Source organism: Dendrobates tinctorius, unplaced genomic scaffold (assembly GCF_039654945.1).
Source record: "Dendrobates tinctorius isolate UK_male_01 unplaced genomic scaffold, ASM3965494v1 ptg000014l, whole genome shotgun sequence".
Lineage (NCBI taxonomy): Eukaryota > Metazoa > Chordata > Amphibia > Anura > Dendrobatidae > Dendrobates > Dendrobates tinctorius.
In genome coordinates, this window is record NW_027361682.1 from 27,973,657 (window position 1) to 27,997,500 (window position 23,844).

At 41.5% G+C, this 23,844-nt stretch overlaps 1 protein-coding gene across 3 annotated transcripts in view; it reads right to left on the reverse strand.

The window, feature by feature from the left end:
* SDK2 (sidekick cell adhesion molecule 2) overlaps window positions 1–23,844 on the reverse strand; it is a 920,082-nt gene that overhangs the window by 32,807 nt on the left and 863,431 nt on the right. Inside the window, exons 23-36 of one of the 3 annotated variants that reach the window (XM_073560296.1) lie at window positions 18,756–18,947; window positions 16,355–16,476; window positions 16,156–16,265; window positions 14,779–14,929; window positions 14,404–14,641; window positions 11,519–11,634; window positions 11,216–11,405; window positions 10,914–11,012; window positions 10,419–10,613; window positions 7,331–7,532; window positions 6,955–7,058; window positions 5,357–5,427; window positions 4,441–4,576; window positions 1,863–1,919 (exon numbers count right to left, since the gene is read on the reverse strand). In XM_073560296.1, coding sequence (XP_073416397.1) covers window positions 1,863–1,919; window positions 4,441–4,576; window positions 5,357–5,427; window positions 6,955–7,058; window positions 7,331–7,532; window positions 10,419–10,613; window positions 10,914–11,012; window positions 11,216–11,405; window positions 11,519–11,634; window positions 14,404–14,641; window positions 14,779–14,929; window positions 16,156–16,265; window positions 16,355–16,476; window positions 18,756–18,947 — 1,983 coding nt within the window. Of the gene's footprint in view, window positions 1–1,862; window positions 1,920–4,440; window positions 4,577–5,356; window positions 5,428–6,954; window positions 7,059–7,330; window positions 7,533–10,418; window positions 10,614–10,913; window positions 11,013–11,215; window positions 11,406–11,518; window positions 11,635–14,403; window positions 14,642–14,778; window positions 14,930–15,761; window positions 16,108–16,155; window positions 16,266–16,354; window positions 16,477–16,556; window positions 16,940–18,755; window positions 18,948–23,844 lie in introns of those variants that run through there. The other 2 variants (XM_073560306.1, XM_073560313.1) reach the window with 2 other exon arrangements.

Consider the following 23,844-nt stretch of genomic DNA (forward strand, 5'->3'; position numbering starts at 1 on the left):
GATGGGAATATCCAGCCATCATACAGCTCAGGAAGGAGACGGGCTCTGTGTCCCAGATATGAACGTGCTTTGGTCCGACATGTGCATATAAACCCAAGGACAAAAGCAAAAGACCTTGCGAAGATGATGGCGGAAGCTGGTAAGATTGTGTCAATATCCACCGTGAAATGAGTAATGTATCAACATGGGCTGAAAGGCCACTCTGCCAGGAAGAAGCCATAAGAGTACCGTTACACTTAGCGATGCACCAGCGATCCCGACAACGATATGGATCGCTGGTGCATCGCTAAGTGGTCGCTAGTGAGCTGCCACACAGGCAGATCTCACCAGCGACATAGCAGCGGTCGGGGGTCGCTACTTACCTGTCAGACGAGGCGATCCTGACGTCCTCCTGCCCGCGTCCACGCGTCGCTCATCGGCGCCACAGGAAGCCCAGCAGGAAGTGCCTGACGAGAAATGGTCCAGGACGTTCTCGCGCGATCAGCGATAATCAGCGGAGGAGCCGGTCGGAGGTAAGTATCACATGTAGCGATATCGCTAGCAATATCGCTGCTGCGTCACAAAACCAGTGACGTTACAGCGATATCACTATGTGTAACGGGCCCTTTACTCCAAAAGAAACATAAAAAAGCCAGATTAATGTCTGCAAATGCACACAGGAAGAAACTTAATTTTTAGAGACATAACCTGTGGTCTGATAAAACTAAAATTGATCTTTTTGGGCATAATGACCATTGTTACGTTTGGAGGAAAAGGGGAGAAGCTTGGAAGCCTAAGAACACCATCCCGACTGTGAAACATGGGGGTGGCATCATGTTGTGGGGTTGTTTTGCTGCAGGATGGAATGGTGCTCTTCACAAAATAGATAGCATCATGAGAAAAGAAGATTATGTGGCATTACTGAAGCAACATCTCAAGACATCAGCCAGGAAATTAAAGCTTGGGAGGAAATGGGTCTTCCAAATGGACAATGCCCCGAAGCATAATGCCAAAATGTTTACAAAGTGGCTTAAGGATAACAAAGTCAATGTTTTGGAATGGCCATCACAAAGCCTTGATCGCAATCCTATTGAAAATTTATGGGCAAAGCTGAAAAGGCCGGTGCGAGCAAGACAACCTACAACCCTGGATCAGTTACACCAGTTTTGTCAGGAGGAATGGGCCCAAATTCCGACCAACTATTGTGAGAAGCTTGTGGAAGGATATCCCAAATGTTTCACCCAAGTCCTTCAGTTTAAGGGCAATGATACCAAATACTAATGAAATGTATGTAAACTTTTGACTTTGCAGTAAGTAATAAAAAAAACCTTAAAACATTCTCTGTCTCTCATTATTCTGGCATTTGGCAAATATTAATAATTATGATAATAATAATTGACCTAAAATTGTAAAGGTTTGTTCTGATTTCATGTCGGATGTTGAAAAACATGAAAAAAACATGCATATGTGTCTTCTTATATAGTGTATGGAAACTTCTGGTTTCAACTGTATACAGTGATGTACCCGTTATTCCAATATCACCACTTAGCTAGGCAAATTTTGGATAATGTGGGTAGCAACCATATTGGTTGTCACCTATTTAGTTGGGGTATATTCATACAGGAGCGATTTGTTGAATCAGTTCCATTCGTTTGGATGGGATTGTTTTGGGGGCATCACATGGATTTTTGCAGGACCCAGTCGGATAAACTGGAGAAATGTCTGCAACCAAGCGGCCGTATGCGAATATACCCCAAGTGGGTAATGAGACAGAAGAGGAGATGATACTGGATTCCTACTCATTGGGGAATGTTCAGTTCTGTCTTATGTCTGATGCCACATCATTATTAAGGCATCATTATATAAGTCAGGACCACACTTACTGTCCAACTCGTACTGGGTGAGAGACGGTTCACTCAAGTTCCGGACCATGTAGGCAGCTGGGCAGATTGGGAAGAAGATGGAGGAATTGGGGCAAGATGGGGGGGTAAAGAGCAGGGGCAGGAGAGCCGTTAGTACACAATGAACACAACATGCCGACACATGGACACAACATACAATTCCGTACAGACAGTATGGAGCATATATAGGGACGGCTGTGTGCGCGACCGACCCGGATGTTTCAGCTTGCATGCAAAGAGCACAGTCAGGTCTGAATTTTGGGCTATTAATGGCAATTTCAGATTTCTCCTAATCCGTTTTGCCAGGTCCCTCACTTTTGAGAGGTGGAAAGGGACAACATTTCTGGAGGTCCTGCAATGGCACCCAGTATAGCTGTCACCTAATAATCCGGAATATCTGAAATTCTGCCTCCAATCGGCTGCCAATAGTACGTAATGAACGGATATATAAAATTGTGACCCTTCTCAAAAATTCAGGTAGGGTAACTCTTAACTGGTGTCACCGACACAATCTCATCCAGCCGCCCTTGAATGACAATGCTTATAATAATGTGACTGCTCTTTTATTTTTTCGTCTTTCCGGGAGATATCTGATCTCCATTATTCAGAGACGTCCTCTGGTATATTCACTGCACACATTTCCTCGCTGAGGTCAGATAGTCGCAGGCTCTCCAGATGATGCATCCACTACATGACGGGTACCTCCTATCTCCTGGAATGAATTCAGCAGAGGCGGATGTGCTGGGACAAGACACCGCAGCGTCGGGGGACTCTGCCAGGACGGGTATTTATTTTCCTGGACGTTATCACTGACAGCAGGACACAATGTGATGTCATATTAACACGCTTGTAATGGACATTTAGAGGTCGCATAACTAATCCCAAATATATGACTCCAATAATCGTCCTCATACAGAACACAGTGCTGTGCTGCGGCAGGAATAGATTCTAATCTACACTAAAAACTTATCACTATATTGTGACATTACTTTATGCATTATACTTGTACTATGACATCACTGTGTGCATTATCTCTGTACTGTAACATCACTGTCACATTACAGTGTTTATTATCGGTGTAGTGTGACATTGCTGTGTGCATTACCTCTGGCCTGTGACTTCTATTTGTGTATTATCCCTGTATTGTGAGTTCACTGTTTATAATATCTCTGTCCTGTTGCATTACAATGTTTATTAACACTATATTGTGACATCACTGTGTGCTTTATCTGGTCCTGTGACTTCTGTGTGTGTATTATCTCTGTATTGTGACATTACTGTTTATTACTCCTGTACTGTGACATCACTCTGTTTATTATCCCTGTACTGTGATATCGCTGTGTATAATATTCCTGCCTTGTTATATTACAGTGTAAATTATCTCTGTACTGTGACATCGCTGTGTGCATCATCCCTGTACTGTGACATCACTTTGTATAATATTCCTGTACTGCAACATTAGTGTTTATTACCACTGTACTATGACTTCACTGTGTCCATTATCTCTGTCCTGTGACTTCTCTGTGTGTATTATATCTGTACTGTGACATCACTGTATTTATTATCCCTGTTCTGTGACTTCACTGTGTATTATATATCACTGTCCTGCCAAATTAGTGTTTATTATCACTGTACTGTGACATCTCGGTGTATTATCTCTGTACTTTGACAATACAGTGTGCATTATCCCTGTACTGTGTCATTACTGTGCGCATTATGAATATATGGTTACATCGCTGTGTGCATTATTTCCGTACTATGACATCTGTGTGTATTATCTCTGTACTGTGACATCACTATGTACATTATCCCTGTACTGTGTCATTGCTGACATGTTTGTGTGCATTATCCCTGTACTGTGACATTACTTTATTATTATATGATTATTTATGTGACATCATTGTAATAACTATTCCTGTGCAATGGTTCCTCTGCCAGTGAATATAAAATACAAATTTGGGGCCTTGTTAGATTTTGTCCGGGGCCCAGATATTTGAAGTTACACCTCTGCACTCATTAATTCTAAACTAATGCACACATTTACTAGAATGGATAAAGAACAGAAGAAAAAAGCTAAAACAAGCGGTTAATTAGCTAAAGTACCATGCAGATTAATGTGCCACTTAGGAGGTGAGAATGGCAAGTGACAAATCATCTCCCTGGATCACAGTGGATGTAATGTGATTCTGTTTTCACTTACTCTTGGTGATCTTATTTTGTAGGCGCTTTATTAATATCCATGTGAATTAAATATATATTTTTTATTGCACAACCGATATCTCCTAAAAATAGCTGCTAATCTGAATAAGCTGAGCTGCAGTGTAAAGCATGGGGGAAACCGCAATAGCAGCCTGAGCCTCAGATGAAACTGAAGATGGATTTTAGATCTCCATAGATTCCCAATAGACAATGCAGGTAAGTGGGAGCCACTGACCACAGCTGTGCCCTAGGGGTTATGTACGTATATGCTACATGAAACAGGTTAATATTAAGAAAATTGCCATAGAGGAAGACTGAACTTCTTTCGTAGAAGGCGCAGAATATGTTCATCATTACTTACATGTTAACTCTGCCCATTTGGCATTGGGGTCATTGATGTTTCGCAGAGTGAAACTCCTCATCCCATCGTATACAAGTTCACGGTAGCGGATTCTGTAGCCTAGGAGGATGCCATTGATTTTGTCTTCTGCTGGAGCCTAAGGAGATAATGAGTCATTCACACTTGTATGCAAGGGTCTGTTCACATAAGGTTTTTTTTTTTCAGGCTGGCGAAACCGACCGGGTTTTCAAGGGGAAACTACTTGAGGAAACTCCAGCACTTTTTTTTCCCTTTTGCATTTTTTTTTTAGAAGATTCTTAATGTTTTTTTTGCTTTTTTTGTTGGCGTTTTTTAAAGTTCGTTCAACAATGAATAAAATGTAATTTTTTTTTTAGGCTGAAACACTCATGAAACACTCCAAAAGATGTCTGCCGATTTTTTTCTTTCTGCCTTCCCATTTATATGGACTGTAAAGTATCCAACATCTTCCAAGCAGAAAACACCTGAAGAATGGACCGCTCACTTTTTAACCGCTTGGCCTTTTTGGAAACTACAACCCCTGGCAAAAATTATGGAATCACCGGCCCAGGGGTTGTAGAAGCGGTTAAAATGCTCATAAATCTAAAACTATTAAGTCCTTTTTACATAGAAACTGCTCCAAAGTTTTTTTCTATTAATTTCTGAGCTTTTTTCAGTTGTTTGTTTTTGCTGTGGTCTGGCTCCAAAGATGCTAGAATAAATATGTTAACATACTAATATCTAATAATTCCTGATACTGATGAACATACTAATACTTCCTGACACTCATCCCACTGAAGAATAGTCAGCCCCTTTGTGCCCTGAATTGCCTTGTAAACTGGAATAATGAATCAATTTACTGCACAGCAGCTAGAAGTAAGACAAACCTTACAAAAAATATATCTAAGGTATTGCATACCTGCCAGTGAATTAATACCGAGGTGGTTGTTTGAGGGGTGACGGACAGAATTGCTGGTGCATCATCAGGTGCTGGAATATTAGAAAAGTAAATTGCTAAAAATGGTAAACACCTGGATTTATTACCATTAATCAGAAAAAGGGCAATATAGTTATGTATTGTAATAAAATGTCCCCTTTCACATAATTCAAACAGCAGTCAATCCTAGTCATGTTTCATTCTGAGGCATTCTAAAGAAGCTCAGTTGCCGAGACCTAAGTCTCAACTGACAGAGGAGCTGTATCATAAGCAAACTTACCGCACATCTGTGAGTTGAGAAGGCCTGTGACATCAGAAGAAATAAATCTTCTCCTTGGCTGACTGCAGCATTGGAGGACTGAGCCTGGAGAAAAAAATCCTTTGTGCTCAGTCAGTCGAGGAGAAGATTCATTTCATCTGATGTCATGGATATATGTGAGCTTAGTATACAGCTTCTCTGTCAGTTGAGACTCTGGTCTCAAGAGCAGTTTTTCTTCAGACTGCAGTCCGTAGTGATAAGAGATTAAGCTGGCTACCATTTGAATTATGTGATGGGGTAATTTTATTACATTCTTAGAAGACCTGTTTAAATACCCCTCATCCTGTTTGGTGGTTTTGCAGTGCACATGTCAACACCCAATAAGATACAGTGGCAACAAACAGTAAAGCCCCCGTCACAAGTTTTGTGACGCAACAGCGATCTCACCAGGGAGATTGCTGTGTGTGACAGGTATCAGCGACCGGCCCCCCTGCTGGGTATCGCTGATCGTTCTTGAAAGCTCTGGACTTTTTTGGGTCGTTGGTCTCCCGCTGGCCAGCATCGCTGCGTGTGGCAGGCGGGAGAGCAACGACCAGCGAGCAGGAGCTGGTAACCAAGGTAAACAGCAGGTTTCTAAGCGCCGCACGGCGCTTAGAAAGCCTCTGTGTACCTTAGTTACCAGCGCACTGGTGCAGGGAGCTGGTAACCAAGGTAAACAGCGGGTTTCTAAGTGCCGCGTGGCGCTTAGAAACCAGCTGTTTACCTTGGTTACCAGCTCCCTGCATCAGCGCGCTGGTAACTTAGGTACACAACGACGCGCCCGCTTGTCGTCACTGGTGAAGCAGCCTGTTTGGCAGCTCACCAGCGATCATGTAGTGACACACCAGCGATCCTGACAAGTTCATATCGTTGTCGGGATCGCTGGTGAGTCGCTATGTGTGACGGGGCCCTAAGTCTCTGACTTCCGCCTGTTCAATAGCAGCCTTCTAGCCTTAAGCCCCCCCCCATACACTTTAGATAGCGGTATCTCAGAGGCTATATCTCCTATGTTGTCTATGAGAGAGAAGTTGCCAGGCATCTCTAACGGTGGCTTATCACCCAGAGAACAAAAAATCGGCAATCCAAAATCGGACATGTCGGATCCTTATCTTCCATGACATCATCTGTCAGGGGGACCCCATACACATTAGACTTCTGTCGGAACCCGTCAATATCTGTGGGTTTGGCTGACGTTAGTCTAATGTGTATCGGCCCTATAGATAGCATCATCTGAATAGTAGGGATGCGGTAAGACAGTTACTGAGACTCACGGGTGACTTACCAGCTTGCAGTGTTGTTAGGGACTCCGATTCTGCACTGTATTCACTGTCCCCAATGTCATTTGTTGCTTTGACTCGGAATTTGTATGTCGTGAATGGTTTCAACCTAAAATATTACCACAAAGAAGATGGTGACATCATCACATAGGTCAGAAACAATTATAGTTTGGTGGCAGACATTGTGTCGGGTATGGAGTCAGTCTTTTTTCTTGGCATGAATAAAATTCCAAAAAAAATGCAAAAACAGAACACCACATTCTTATTCTAAGCCAAAAAGGGGCCAGAACCTTTCCCGACATTAACCCTCTTAATGGCCTCATTCACACAATGGCTGCCACCAAACTGTATGTTGGAAACAAGTTACAATAGACTTTCTACCTGTCTATAACGGCGGAGGTGGCATTGTGACTGACGGAGGAAGACTGCACCACCCATCGTCCTTTGGGTAGTTCTCGCGTCTGGATGGTATAGTAGCGGACAGGAGAAAGGCCGTCACTTCCCGGTTCCCATGAGAGCAGCACATTTCTGGACTTTACGTCTTCCTGTCGGACTATGGGCTTACTAGGAGGCTGAGGACGTTCTGCAAAAGGGTAGAGAATAAGCGTCTGCGCTGCCATTTATGTAGAATCTCGTATAAAAGGATAAAAAATATACCTGTTAGAAGTACTGGATGGGTAATAAATGCTACACCAGTGGTGGTCCAACTAGTCGCCAGATGAGAATTTGGCTGTTTTCATCACATTTTAAAGAGTAACCATCATTTTAATGTTTATTTTCATAAATCAATAGTACATTTGAAAATAAGGAACTTTATAATAAATCTTATTAGATAAATCTGCTTTTTCTCCTCCTGGACTAATATTTAATTCTGAAAATTCTCAATTCATGGGTAAAATGTGTCTTCAGTGAATACAGACTTTCCTATTACTGAGATAGGAGATGACAGTTGGTGTTCATAAAGTTCTATGGAGACTGTAACTGTCATTTCAGGAGAACTTTCACTTGAATGTCTGTGTCAGTCTCTAGCTCCTTCCCCTCCACAGAATCCTATAAGCACCATCTGTCATCTCCTATCTCAGTAACGGGAAAATCTGTCTTCATTGAATGCAGCTATTACCCGTGAATTGAAAGTGAATGATCAGTCCAGGAGGAGAAAGAAGCAGATTTCTTTGATAAGATATATTGCAAAGTTGTTTATTTTCATATGTACTATTGATTTATGAAATAAAAAATAAAATGTTACACTTTAATTAGGGCCGCAATGTGTGCACCTGCCCGCGATTAAGATTATATAGGGGAAAGGGTCTTGATTAGGATGTGCAAGACTGACCGTCTCCTTAGGGGTAACATCATTTACTGTATATTTTGGACCCGATTCGTCATTTGCTTTTTTTTCTTTTTCTTTTTTTTTTTTTCATGTGATATTCATTGACATTTTTTGCTCCAAATTCTTCAAAAACAGATCACGTGGAGTATAAATTTTTAACATGTTCTGTTTAGCAACTTTTTAATAAATTTCAATTGATGTATCAGACGAAAATTTCTAGACACTCCAAACCCTTCACCCAATGCTATACTGTGTGTATATATATATATATATATATATATATATACATACACAGTATATATATAGTTGTGGCCAAAAGTATTGACCCCCCCCCCCCAGCAATTCTGTCAGATAATACTCAGTTTCTTCCTGAAAATGATTGCAAACACAAATTCTTTGGTATTATTATCTTCATTTAATTTGTCTTAAATGAAAAAACACAAAAGAGAATGAAGCAAAAAGCAAAACATTGATAATTTCACACAAAACTCCAAAAATGGGCCAGACAAAAGTATTGGCACCCTCAGCCTAATACTTGGTTGCACAACCTTTAGCCAAAATAACTGCGACCAACCGCTTCCGGTAACCATCAATGAGTTTCTTACAATGCTCTGCTGGAATTTTAGACCATTCTTCTTTGGTAAACTGCTCCAGGTCCCTGATATTTGAAGGGTGCCTTCTCCAAACTGCCATTTTTAGATCTCTCCACAGGTGTTCTATGGGATTCAGGTCTGGACTCATTGCTGGCCACCTTAGAAGTCTCCAGTGCTTTCTCTCAAACCATTTTCTAGTGCTTTTTGAAGTGTGTTTTGGGTCATTGTCCTGCTGGAAGACCCATGACCTCTGAGGGAGACCCAGCTTTCTCACACTGGGCCCTACGTTATGCTGCAAAATTTGTTGGTAGTCTTCAGACTTCATAATGCCATGCACACGGTCAAGCAGCCCAGTGCCGGAGGCAGCAAAGCAACCCCAAAACATCAGGGAACCTCCGCCATGTTTGACTGTAGGGACCGTGTTCTTTTCTTTGAATGCCTCTTTTTTTCTCCTGTAAACTCTATGTTGATGCCTTTGCCCAAAAAGCTCTACTTTTGTCTCATCTGACCAGAGAACATTCTTCCAAAACATTTTAGGCTTTTTCAGGTGTTTTGGCAAACTCCAGCCTGGCTTTTTTATGTCTCGGGGTAAGAAGTGGGGTCTTCTTGGGTCTCCTACCATACAGTCCCTTTTCATTCAGATGGCGACGGATAGTACGGGTTGACATTGTTTTCCCCTCGGACTGCAGGGCAGCTTGAACTTGTTTGGATGTTAGTCAAGGTTCTTTATCCAACATCCACACAAACTTGCGTTGAAATCTCTTGTAAATTTTTCTTTTCAGTCCACATCTAGGGAGGTTAGCCACAGTGCCATGGGCTTTAAACTTCTTGATGACACTGCGCAGGGTAGACACAGGAACATTCAGGTCTTTGGAGATGGACTTGTAGCCTTGAGATTGCTCATGCTTCCTCCCAATTTGGTTTCTCAAGTCCTCAGACAGTTCTTTGGTCTTCTTTCTTTTCTTCATGCTCAATGTGGTACACACAAGGACACAGGACAGAGGTTGAGTCAACTTTAATCCATGTCAACTGGCTGCAAGTGTGATTTAGTTATTGCCAACACCTGTTAGGTGCCACAGGTAAGTTACAGGTGCTGTTAATTACACAAATTAGAGAAGCATCACATGATTTTTCGAACAGTGCCAATACTTTTGTCCACCCTCTTTTTTATGTTTGGTGTGGAATTATATCCAATTTGGCTTTAGGACAATTCTTTTTGTGTTTTTTTATTTAAGACAAATTAAATGAAAATAATAATACCAAAGAATTTGTGTTTGCAATCATTTTCAGGAAGAAACTGAGTATTATCTGACAGAATTTCAGGGGTGTCAATACTTTTGGCCACAACTGTATATATATATATATATATATATATACACACAAAACAAAAAAGGCAAAAACAGGCAAACACCTCTAAAATGGATTTGAAAAAAAAAGCGAAAATGGTGAAAATCACCAAAACCTAGGCAAAAAAAAGTGCAAGTGCAGACTAGAATCAGGCCCTTAGTGCTTTAATTCTTGGACTTGGTGTCAGGTGTTAGCTTACCTCTCTTTTCAGTGGTGACTACCAGCGCTTCCGCAGCCTCACCCCATCCCTTACGGGTCTGGGCTGTGATTCGAAACAAGTAGACAGATTCTGGTCTGAGCCCCGTGGCGGTATACTGCCGGACGCTTGGATTTAGCACTTCCACGGTGGCGGTGTTTGCGTTGGTCGTGTTTAATCTGTGAGTGATCTGATATGCTGTAAGGTAAAAAAAAATATGTGATATCGTATGCACCGAAAACTATGGTGATAAGGTATTTAATTTGTGCCAGTTTATCACTGTAAAACAAATTGGCCATTTATGGCACACGTTCATTTGCAACACTTTTGCTTCTGGTTAGTAATGAAAAAAGTGGTCGAGGATAACCCAGGATGGAGCGGTGCCAGCAAGTATCTCCTTGAATGGTTCTTAATTATTGGAATTTTTTTCTACTGTTAAAAAAAAGAAGTAACATTTTTGCAGATCTCAATCTTAGTGTGAAAAAATAAAGTTCTTACCTAGAATGATACCGTTGGGAGCAGCGGGGGTCTGCCAAATGAGGCGGACAGAGGTTGTTCTCACCTCAGGAAACAGAATTCCCACTGGGTGACCTGGAACTAAAAACAGATAGAAACATGAAGCCGTGATTCATCCGACTCCTCTAGCTCACCTCATACAGAGTTCAAACTGCAGAAGTTGACGGCTGGGTGAAGATCTGTCAGAAACTGTGTACTACGGGTATATAGTATATACCACAGCCCGCCACACAGTCTATGACATATAGTAAGAGACGGTGGTGGTCTGCAGAGCACAATCTTACCATCATCCAGGGTCCTCTCTAGGATTGCTGGTGTGCTGGGTACTCCATCGCCAATTCGGGTGAAAGCTAAGACCTGGATTTCGTAGAGGACGTATTTTCCCAGGCTGGTAAGCTGAACACTTCGAGAGGCATTACCTTCCACCAGCCAAAACTGGGGAGGGTTGTCCGAATCTTTCTCCTTGTAGAGAATCTACGGAAGGAAAAAGTCATAAAAAAGCGACAAGACTTTCCTGAACCCAAAGGTAACCAAATTGCAAATTTAAGAGCAAATGTATTGCAAAAAGATAATGAAAGGATCGCCACCTTGTACCCCAGGATGAGTCCATTACGATCCGGGTCTGGGATTTCGCTCCAACGAACCAAGATGCTGCTTGAGGTTGTGGCCAGAGCGGAGACATTGCTGGGTCCAGAGGACGGAACTGAGGATGAGACGCAATCGTGTAACTAGTCTTATGTAGAACAATAAACAGGTGCTTCTCACTAAATTAGAATATCATCAAAAAAGTTAATTTATTTCAGTTTTTCAATACAAAAAGAGAAACTCATATTATATAGAGTGATTACAAACAGAGTGATCTATTTCAAGTGTTTATTTCTGTTAATGTTGATGATTATGGCTCACAGCCAATGAAAACCCAAAAGTCATTATCTCAGTAAATTAGAATACTTTATAACACCAGCTTGAAAAATGATTTTAAAATCTGAAATGTTGGCCTACTGAAATTTATGTTCAGTAAATGCACTCAATACTTGGTTGGGGCTCTTTTGGCATCAATTACTGCATCAATGCGGCGTGCCATGGAGGCGATCAGCCTGTGGCACTGCTGAGGTGTTATGGAAGCCCAGGTTGCTTTGATAGCAGCCATCAGCTCGTCTGCATTGTTGGGTCTGGTGTCTCTCATCTTCCTCTTGACAATACCCCATGGATTCTCTATGGGGTTAAGGTCAGGCGAGATTGCTGGCCAATCAAGCACAGTGATAATGTTGTTTGTAAACCAGGTATTGGTACTTTTGGCAGTGTGGACAGGTGCAGAGGGAAGCATGAAGTGCTCTAAAATTTCCTGGTAGGCGGCTGCGCTGACTTTGGTCTTGATAAAACACAGTGGACCTACACCAGCAGATGACATGGCTCTCCAAACCATCACTGATTGTGGAAACTTCACACTAGACCGCAAGCAGCTTGGATTGTGGCCTCTCCACTCTTCCTCCAGACTCTGGGACCTTGATTTCCAAATGAAATGCAAAATTTACTTTAATCTGACAATAACACCTTGGACCACTGAGCAACAGTCCATTTCTTTTTCTCCTTGGCCCAGGTAAGACGCTTCTGGCGTTGTCTATTGGTCATGAGTGGCTTGCCACAAGGAATGCGACACTTGTAGCCCATGTCCTGGATACGGCTGTGTGTGGTGGCTCTTGAAGCAATGACTCCAGCAGCAGTCCTCTCCTTGTAAATCTCCCCCAAATTTTTGAATGGCCTTTTCTTAATCCTTTCAAAGCTGCGGTTATCCCGGTTGCTTGTTCACCTTTTTCTACAACACTTTTTCCTTCCTCTCAACTTTCCATTAATATACTTGGATACAGCACTCTGTGAACAGCCAGCTTCTTTAGCAGTGACTTTTGTGGCTTACCCTCCTTGTGGATGTATCAATGACTGCTTTCTGGGTATCTGTCTTGTTACCAGTCTTCTCCATGATTGTGGAACCTACTGAAAGAGACTAAGGGACCTTTTTAAACGCTTAGGAAGCCTTTGCAGGTGTTTTTTTGTTACTTATTCTAATTTTTCTAAGATAATTAATTTTGGGTTTTCATTGGCTGTAAGCCATAATCATCAACATTAACAGAAATAAACACTTGAAATAGATCACTCTGTAATGACTCTATATAATATGAGTTTTATTTCCAAAATATTAAGCTATCCCCTTTCTAAAGAATTGGGAACAACTAACTGTTTGCTGCAATCCCCTGCAATACCCAGATTGGGGCTCTGGATCCAGGAATCATGCTTCATCTTGAATGGAGCAGAGTTACCCATGTTCAACCTTTACCCCACGTATGTTGATATTTAAGGCCTCGAGGTTGACACCGTCAGAGGTGTCTGATTGTGTGTTACTCCCAACTTCCCATTCAGGACACATGTAGGTGTCATGGATGCGAGTGTTCTGCCCATTCATGTGCAGCAAGCCATTTCTTAAGTGCTGTTCCAGCTATGGCCATTAGATGTCATAGTTGCCTTTCTTTTCCTATTCATGGGTTTAGAATCCTCTGTCCCTTTAATGGTTATTCTCTTCAGAACCGCCCCTTCATCCTTCCCTGGTCAACAACATGTAACCATTTCTCCCAGATCTCTGTGGAGCTCACATGTGCTTAGCTCCCTGCAAGATCACTGCTTATATCAAGCAGATTCCGGTAAGGATGTAATGAAGTTCTGTAATATATGTTATGCATCTGTGTTAGCTGGCCATAGTGCATGCCCCATGATATTTGCAATGCATGTTCAGTTCCTGTAATGCTATTACACTGCATGATAGTTATATGCATCCTCTGTTCAGTTAATGCAAGGCTGGCAGCCATAAGTTGTTTAGATATCTTTCTCTTTTACTGCTGTGTATGTTGTATTGCTCAGCCTCTGTATAATGCATGCTACCGATATAACAGCACTCTGTATCATTGCTACTGTTGTGATAGTACCCTGTATTGCTGTGATATTTTCTGCCAGTACTGACATGCTGCATTGTCTGTTCCCTTACAGTTTTTACCTGAAATCATCCACAACTTTGTACAACAATCTGATTCATCCACAATTGTGTTCAACAACCTCTGATTTCATCTACTACTGTGTTCACCAATCTCATCTACTATACCATCTGTTATCATCTCCCATTGTTGTTCACGTCATCCCAATAAATAATAGACTTAAGCACCCATACAGTCTTGTTACTGGGAGAGGATGAAGGGCTTAGCCATATGCTGGAATCCACACAGCGTCATACGTGGAAGAAGGCAGAACAGCGAGTGTGCATATGAATGGAGGGCTGACAGCTGTCTGATGTACATGGCGAGCTTTAAACGTAGATGGATACATCTGCAATACGGATTTATTCATTTTCGAACAGACGACTCTAATTACTGTGCCAATAAGGTCATCTATGATGCATAATGATCAAAAGTTTCAAACTGCCTCTTACCTGACTCTCTGGTCCTCGCCACCACAATGGGACTCAAGGGACCAGAACCAATGGTGTTAAAGGCAACAACGTGCACAGAATATTCCGTCCACTCTTCCAGGTCTTCAATGGTGTACTCCCTCTCGATGCGGTCATGGATGACGTGGGTGGAGGACTTCCCTTTTCCATCAGTTCTCATGTATCGGATCCTGTACCCCACAGATTCTGGGTTACCGTTGTACGCCATCTCTGGCAAAGGCTGCAGGAAAGAATGGCTTGTGAGAAGTAGGGCTGATTGTCATTTGGTGGGGGTGCTCTGTCACAGATGAGAGAATAACTTGTGTAGGTTTCATCAGGTAGTAAAATAATAAATGTAATGCCTTGATTAACACTCACCACCCAGCGCACCCAAAGGCTGGTCTGGCTGGCTGTACGTAGGGTCACATTAGCTGGAAACATATCTGGTGGTGCCTGCAATGTCTGTATCCTCCTTGAAACCAAACTTGGAGGACTGGTGCCCACAATGTTCACCTGGCGCATGCGAAAACTACGGAAAAATAGAATTTTCCATAAATACATATAACATGGCACATACACTGTATGGACACAAGTATTTGGACTCCACACACTACAGCAGCTTTTCCCATTCTACATCCATAGACATTAATATGGAGTTTGGCCCTTCAGCAGGTATAATGGCTCCCACTCTTCTGGGAAGATTTTCTATAAGATTTTGGAGGCGTCTGAGCGGAATTTTTGCCCCCTTCATCCAGAACAGCATTTGTGAGGTCAGACACTGATGTTGGGGAAAGGCTGGGCTCACAATCTCTGCTCTAGTTCATCCCAATAGTGTTGGATGGGGCTGAGGTCCGAGCTCTGTGAGGCAGAACAGGTTCTTCTCACCAAACTCCCCAGCCCTGTCTATAGACCTTGTGCAGTGGGCACAGTCATGGGGAACAGAAAAAAAGTCTTCTACAAACTGTCCCCACAAAGCTGGAAGCTACAATTGCCCAAAATGTCTTGGGCTGAGGCATTAAGATTTCTCTTTATTAGAACTAAGGGGCTGAGTCCGACCCATGAAAAACAGTCAACAACCCATAGCATTATCTTCCTCCACCATTCTATGCAGCGGGCACAATGCCGTCAGACAGGTAATCTTCTCTTGGCATTCACCACACCCAGAATCACCCATCAGATGCCAGATAGAGAAGCGCGATCCTTTACTGCACAGAACACGTTTCCTCCGGAGTCGTCCAGTGGTGGCGGCTTTACACCACTCCATCTGACGCTCGGCATTGTGCTTGGTGATGTAAGTCTGCATGCAGCTGATTGGCCATGAAGCTTCCGGTCGGGGCACAATGTTTGTACTGAAGTTATACCAGAGGAGGTCTGGACTCTGCAGTTATGGAGTAAGCAGAGCGGTGGTGAGTTTTCTGCCCTCTGCTGCTCAGCACAGCTGATGGGGGAAGATTTGTGAGGGAAGAAATGTGATGACGGACTCGTATCAGGGAGCTCTGCCCCACCAGCCGTTCTGTCACATGGTAGTAAAGGCAGATGCTATGGTGAGGGTCTGGATGTTGTACAGGGAAGATAATGGAGCAGTACGTTTTACATCAGGTGTGAGGGGCCAGATGTTATACCATGGGGCCAAGGGGCTGGGTGTTATACCCTGTGGGCGAAGGGCCAGATGTTATACACCAGAGGGCGAGGGCACGGGTGTTATATTCCATGGGGGCAATGGCCTGTCACTGTGTAGTAACTGTCTCAGCTTACCTGTAAAAGGTAAAAGGATTCAGCCCGGGCACCACCATAGCGCGGGCATTGGGCTCGTTCGCCAGCTGGTGTATGAGAACCCATTCTTCGGATTCTCCTTGTGTTCCAACCTTAGAAGATGAGAAGCTCAGTGGTCATTGGAAGAAGAATACTATAAAGCACAGTGTTGTATTAATATGTTTGCTCTTCGCTTCCTCACCTGGGCTTCTACCTGCCACCTGGAGATGGAGGTTTTGCCATCATAACCTGGTCGGAACTGAAGCGTGACTGAGCGAGGCCCGATGTTTGTGATGGCGATGTTGGTTGGTGCTCCAGGCAATTCTGTAGGACACATAGGAATGTCAAAAACTGCATCCACATATTTGTAATTAAAGAGGTTGTTCACTTTTGATGACACTAACCTATATACATGTTCGGAGGTAAAACTCACTTTTGCAATTGGATTTCATTAAAAATTTTGCACCGTTCAGCTTTTACAGGCCCTTTGTTTCACAGCACATTCAACTTTGATGATGTCTGTGGTCATAAATCAGCTGAGAGGAGCTCAGAAAAAGCCTTATGTGAAGGTTACAAGCTCCCCATAGCGAGCTCACTGACAGGATCTCAGTTAACTCATTGTATAGCCACAGTGTAACACAGATAAACAGTACAACATTTTTAATTAAACTCATTTTAAAAAATAGTTTTTAGACCCAATTTAAAAAAAAAAACTTCTTTAAATCTTTGCAGTTCAGTTTTACAACATTTTAACGCTTTCTACTTTTTAGTGTCAAGATCTCTGCTTGCAATCAGCTAACGGAAAGTTTCATGTATATTATTCAGAGGCTTCTCCGGATCAAGTCCTGTTCTGATGACACACGCTGTAGCAAGCTTTGTGGCTATCCATGTCTCTAGGCTAAGTTCACAGGTTGCAGTAATTTGCCATGTTCCCTCCTATCCATCCTAAACAAAAACATGCAGCATACGAACAGACATTTTACCACAAACTGCTTTGTTGTTTTATTTATTTTTTATTCCAAATTTGTTTGATTGCGTTGGTTTTGGAATTGCTGTGTTTTGCTTTTTTATTTGTGTTTTTTTTGTTTTGCTGCTGCTTTGACTTGATTTACTTCAGTTTTGGGGCTGCATTGCTATCTGTTTGGTTTTAGTTTGCTAGGTTTTGGAACTGCTTTGTTTTTTTGTTTTTTTTTGCCTTTTTATTGATTTGGTTTGCTTTTGGGGCTGCTTTGGCTTTTTTAAATTTGCTTTGGTTTTGGGGCTTTTTTTTTTGTTTGTTTTAGAGCTGCTTTGTTTTTTTTTAATTTGCTTGGCCTGCTTTGGTTTGGGGGATACTTAGTTTTTTGTTTGATTTGTTTTGGGTTTTGTTGCTGCTTTGGCTTGGTCTTCTTTGGCTTTGGAGCTGTTTTGTTTTTTCTTGGTACTGGAGCTGCTTTGTATTTTTTTTTAACTTCTTTGGTTTGCTTTGGTTTTGGGGCTCCTTTTCTCTTTTGCTCAGTCTGCTTTGGTTTTGGGGCTTTTTTTTGTTTGGTTTGTTTTAGAGCTGCTTTGTTTTTGTCTTTTTTTTTAATTTGTTTGGTCTGCTTTGATTTTGGGGCTGCTTTGGTTTAGTTTTGGAGCTGCTTTGGTTTTTTTTTTTGCTTTTTTAATTGATTTGGTTTGTTTTTTTAATTTGCTTGGCTTGATTTGGTTTTGCTGTCGCTTGTTTTATTTTTTTGTTTGGTTTGCTTTGGTTTTGGAGTTACTGGTTCTTTTTGTTATTTTTGTATTGGTTCGGTTTGCTTTAATTTTGGGGTTGATTTGTTTTTTCCATTTTGTTCGATCTGCTTTGGTTTTGGAACGGCTTTGTTTTTTTTGTTTTCTTTGGATTAACCCTGTTTTGCTTTGGTTAGCTTTGCTGTTTTGGGGCTGCTTTTGTTTTTTTCTTTTGGTTTGGTTTGCTATGATTTTAGGGCAGCATATCCCTCTTGCAAAATGGTAAAAACTCCCAGAATTTTGGTACACTACAGTAAGAAGTTTTGGATACTACTCCATGTCTGCAAAACACAATCGGGATGGAATTTTAGCCAAGTGATATAAATGTAAAAATAAAATAACATTTCCATTCACTGAAGGCTAGCAATGCTGCCTACACGTTTTTGTTTTCAGACATATATTGCTTTGTTATAATGTATATGTAAAATGTTATGATTTTGGATATATGTATTATGTAATATGCACGGTTTTACAGTTTTTTTTCCACCAATACCTTATGGTAAAATATCAGCAAGCTCGTTTTTTTTTTTAATAAGCATATTACTAATCTGTGTCATCAGGCAGAGCTTGCCCAAATGAGATTAATTACTATTATTGTCCAGGCGATCCTCCTTTCGATCAGAGAGATGGCGAGGTGACGAGCTGCCGCAGAGCTGATGACAGATTAGCCTTTTGTAATAGAGAACAATTATATTATCAAGTACCTCGGCTAATGGAAAAGCGCACAAAAGGCAAAGTCATGGTGACAATGTCAGCACTCGGTTCCAGTAAATATTAAAAGAATAAAAAAAGACGGAAAGCTTTTATTGTGACTCTCCAATCAGTCCATGTGCTGTGGCTACACCCACCTGGCGGTACACCGGAGGAGATGGTGGAGGAGGCAACTGCTCCTTGACCCTTTGATGTCATGCCAGCCACTTGGATGGTGTAGGTGGTGAGTGACGTCAACCCGGTGACCCGGTACTCCAAAGTGAGGTTGGGCAGATAGTGAGTTACTCTGGTGTTGGTTTGGTTAAACTCTTCCCAGGAGATCTTGTATCCTGCAAAACAAAGATAAATGGACAAGATAAAAGGGTTGTACACCTTTTCAGGGCAATTTTTTTATGTTAAAATGCACGTATATGGGGCAAAATAATTTTTGCAATTGGGCTTCATTAAAAATGTTGCACCGTTTACCTTCTATAGCCTCAGGGTTGCACTGTTTATTGCTGGCTGCAGAAAGAGCTAACTGAGAATCTGTCAGTGAGCTTTTTCTGATGGAGACTGTAACGCTTTTATCTGTCTTAGCTTATTTATGACCACAGGCCACATAACAGTTGATGAAACTCAAACGCAAAAATGATTTGTAGCTCACAAACACTTGCATTTGAGAAAAAAATCTCCCCAAAGGTGAAGAACCCCGGTCCTAACCTGGAAGATCCTTTGGGCCTTTATGACACCTTTAGGTTGGTCCAACGTCTTTGAGGCCCCTAAAATTTACGCTGAGTAACACTGTGAGTCTAAATAATATCACTATATCGTGCCTCAATAATAATACTGAATAGTAGCCAAATAACAGTGCCAAAACCGCTCTATAGTGTGAATTTCTAAATAATACCACTATACAGTTTATTAATATTGCCACTATACCGTACCTAAATAAAAGTACTATACAATGTATTCTTAAATAATAGCAAGATATAAGTCATCAACAATACCCAAATAACAGTGGCAAATCAGTGTGTGTACAATACAATGCATTTATAACACCACAGTATAGTACACCCAAATAAGCCTGCCATAAACAGGTGAGTATACGTGCATCTATTAATGGCACTATTACTTGGGTTCTGTAGGGTGGTATTATTTGGACACTGCATGGTGGTATTGTATAGAAATGCATGCTGTACAGCTGTTTATGGCACTGATATTTCAGTACTATATAGTGGTGTTAATTGCACTGTATGGACATGCACACTATAGAGCTGATTACGGCTCTGTTATTTGGGTACTAGATAATGATATTACACTGTGTATGGTGATATTATTTAGACACGCACCCTAAACAGCTGATTCAGGCACTGTTACGTGGATACTATATAGTTGCCCTGTATGGCAATATTATTTAGACACACAGTAAACAGCTGATTTGAGCATTGTTATATTGTTACTATATAGTTGCACTTTATGGCAATATTAAACAGACATGTACTGTATACAGCTGATTATAGCACTATTGCATTGGTACTTTATAGTTGCCCTGTGTAGTGATATTATATTGACATGTACGGTATGCAGCTGATTATAGCACTATTGCATTGGTACTTTATAGTTGCCCTGTGTAGTGATATTACATAGACATGTACGGTATACAGCTGATTATGGTACTGTTGTGTGGGTACTATATAGTGGGACTGTATAGTGATATATAGGAATGTATGGTATACAGCTGATTATGGCATTATTATATTAGTATTAAATATTTGCACTGTATGGGGGTATTATTTAAGCATGCATGCTAAGCAGCTGATTATGGCACTACTATATTGGTAGTTTATAGTTGCCCTGTGTAGTGATATTACATAGACATGTACGGTATACAGCTGATTATGGTACTGTTGTGTGGGTACTATATAGTGGGACTGTATAGTGATATATAGGAATGTATGGTATACAGCTGATTATGGCATTATTATATTAGTATTAAATATTTGCACTGTATGGGGGTATTATTTAAGCATGCATGCTAAGCAGCTGATTATGGCACTGTTGTTTGGGTACCATATAGTTGCACTGTATGGCAATATTATTATTATTTATTTATATAGCGCCATTAATTCCATGGTGCTGTACATGAGAAGGGGGTTACATACAAAGTTATAGATATCGTTAACAGTAAACAAATTTATGATGACAGACTGGTACAGAGGGGAGAGGACCCTGTCCTTGCGGACTTACATTCTACATAGACATACGGTATAAGATATACAGCTGATTATGTCACTGTTATATTGGTACTAAATAATTGCACTGTATGGTGATATTTTTTAGACATGTAAGGTATACAGCTAATTACAGCACTATTATATTGGCATTATATAGGTGCGATATTACATAGAGTAGGTACTATAAAGTTGCACTCTGTGGCGATATTATGTATGCATGTAAGGTATAGAGCTGTTCATGGCACTGTTACTTGGATACTATACAGTATGCTGGTACTTTTAATGAACTGTGTGGTGATATTATTTATAAACACTGATAATCAGCTATTTATACAGTATAGTGGTATTATTTATACATTAGAGATGGCAGTATGGTGTGGGGTGGGTGGCACTGAGTTATTCTCCATTTCTACCCTTCACACCGTGCAGCGGGGGACCACACGTCATTGTTGGGGCCCGGAATTAGAACATGCTAATATTACATATATAGTTTGTTCCACTTAGGAAGACTCTGCTGATTTATTAACTCAGTTGCGGTGTGCCAGTCTCTGCAGAGATGGTTATTACTGACTGTGGGTTTATGTGCGCCCAGCGTTCTCGCTGATTACAATGATTACACATCGCTTGTTTGCTTGTCACTCGGAAACATTTTTAGAAATGCTCGTCTATATAATTCATGCATTTGGGGACGGCTCGGTGCAGTGTTCTCTGGTGTCAGACTGATTGTAGATGTAAGTGGGAAATTCATTACCAGTCCCCCAGATCCTGCTAGATAAGTGCCCACCAGGGACAATCGGAGACCAGGGCTTTGTAGTGCCCGGCTCTCTGCGCATAGAGACCCCCGTGTATTCTGCATAGCTGCAGAACATTAGTCATGGCTGACGTGACATTTGCAGAAAATCCATCACCTTTGTTATCTTCTGAACAGAAATGTGATATCTGTAATAAGTTGTAACAGAGGATCTGTCAGTGACATGCTACTATTCAATTAACGATGACTGGACGGTCTATGTCATTCTCATTGTAGTTGTAGACGGACTACAATAACCAGCAGAGAAGTAGCGTAACTCCTTCATGACCAGAGGCATTTTCGGTTTTGTGTTTTTGTTTCTCGCTCCCCTTCTTCCCAGATCCATAACGTTTTTTATTTTTCCGTCAATATGGCCGTGTGAGGGCTTGTTTTTTTGCAGGGCGAGTTGTACTTTTGAAAAACATCATTGATTTTAACATATCGTGTACTGGAAAATGGGAAAAAATTCCAAGTGCGGTGAAATTGCAAAAAAAAGTGTAATCCCACACTTTTTTTTTGCTTGTTGTTTTTGCTCGGTTCACTAAATGCTAAAACTGACCTGCAATTATGATTCTCCAGGTGATTCCGAGTTCACAGACACCAAACATGTCTAGGTTCTTTTTTATCGTAAATAGTGAAAAAAAATCCAAACTTTGTTAAAAAAAAATAAAAATAATAAAGCATAATTTTCCAGTACCCGCAGCATCTCCATTTTTTGTGATCTCGGGTTGGGTGAGGGCTTATTTTTTGCGCGCTGAGCTGACGTTGTTAATGATACCATTTTTTATCAGATACGATCTTTTCATTGCCCGTTTAATGCAATGTCGCGGCAACCAAAAAAAACTAAATTCTGGAGTTTTGACTTTTTTCTCGCTACGCCGTTTCGCGATCAGATTAATACTTTTTCATTGATAGATCGGGCGATTCTGAACACGGTGATACCAAATATGTGTATGTTTGATTTTTTGATTATTTTATTTTGAATGGGGCGAAAGGGGTGTGATTTGAACTTTTATTTTTTTTATTTTTTTATATTTTTAAAAACTTTTTTTTAACTTTTGGCAAGCTTCAATAGTCTCCATGGGAGACTAGAAGCTGAAATAGCCCGATCGGCTCTGCTACATACAGGTGATTATCAGATCGCCTATATGTAGCTGACTTACTTGCCAATCTGGCAGTGACAACCATAGCGGTCTCCAGAAGACCTCTAGTTGTCATGCCAGCCCATCAGTGACCCCCGATCATATGGGGGTCACCGATGGGCGGTTTTCCGGTGCTATTGCCGCAAGTGCATGTTAAATGCCGCTGTCAGCGTTTAACGGGTTCATACCTGTGGGTGGATCGTAATTCTACCCGCGGATGTTTTGGGCACGTCAGCTGTTCAAAATAGCTGACGTGTCGGGAAAGATGTGGGCTCACCGCCGGAGTCCACATCAAAGGGAGAGTGTCCGACATTGGTGTAAATTTACGCCCGATGTCGGAAAGGGGTTAAAGATTTAATACGACCCCATTTAGCTACTGGAGGTCAATACTGTGTCCCTTTTGGCTTCTATTAGCTTGGTATAGTCCACTATACCCTTTTTCTGCTGTATGGAATGAGATCAGCTTTTACAAAGGCATCCAGTAAAAAAAAATAAAAAAAAATATATATATATTTTCAGTGTATATATATATATATATATATATATAACATATATATATGTCGCATAGTATATTTTTTTCTTAAAAGAGAAACTTATTAAGTAAAAAGTGACTTTTTTTTGCACTCATTTAATTCCCACTGTCCCCAAGTATTTTTGTTTTTGTTCTTTTCCAATCCATCATACGGTTCCAGAGAAACAGGCCTTTTTATTTAGAGCTGATTTTTATGGTCTTTGAAATAGGGGTGGTTTCACATTTGCGCCTTTTAGCGCAGCGACGGCCTGCGCACGGCCGCCACTAAGCCCCGCCCTCTGCCGGTAGCTCCGCCTACCGGCGCATGACGCTGCATGCGTCCTGCATCCCCTATTTTTATCACTGGGGGCGCAGGCTGTGCGCAGTATGCGTTTGGCGGCGCATGCGTCCTTTTGACGGTGCGCCGACCAACGCCAAACGCAACCTGCTGCAGTTTGGTTGCGCTCGGCGCACCGTCAAAAGGACGCATGCGCCGCCAAACGCATACTGCGCACGGCCTGCGCCCCCAGTGATAAAGATAGGGGACGCAGGACGCATGCAGCGTCATGC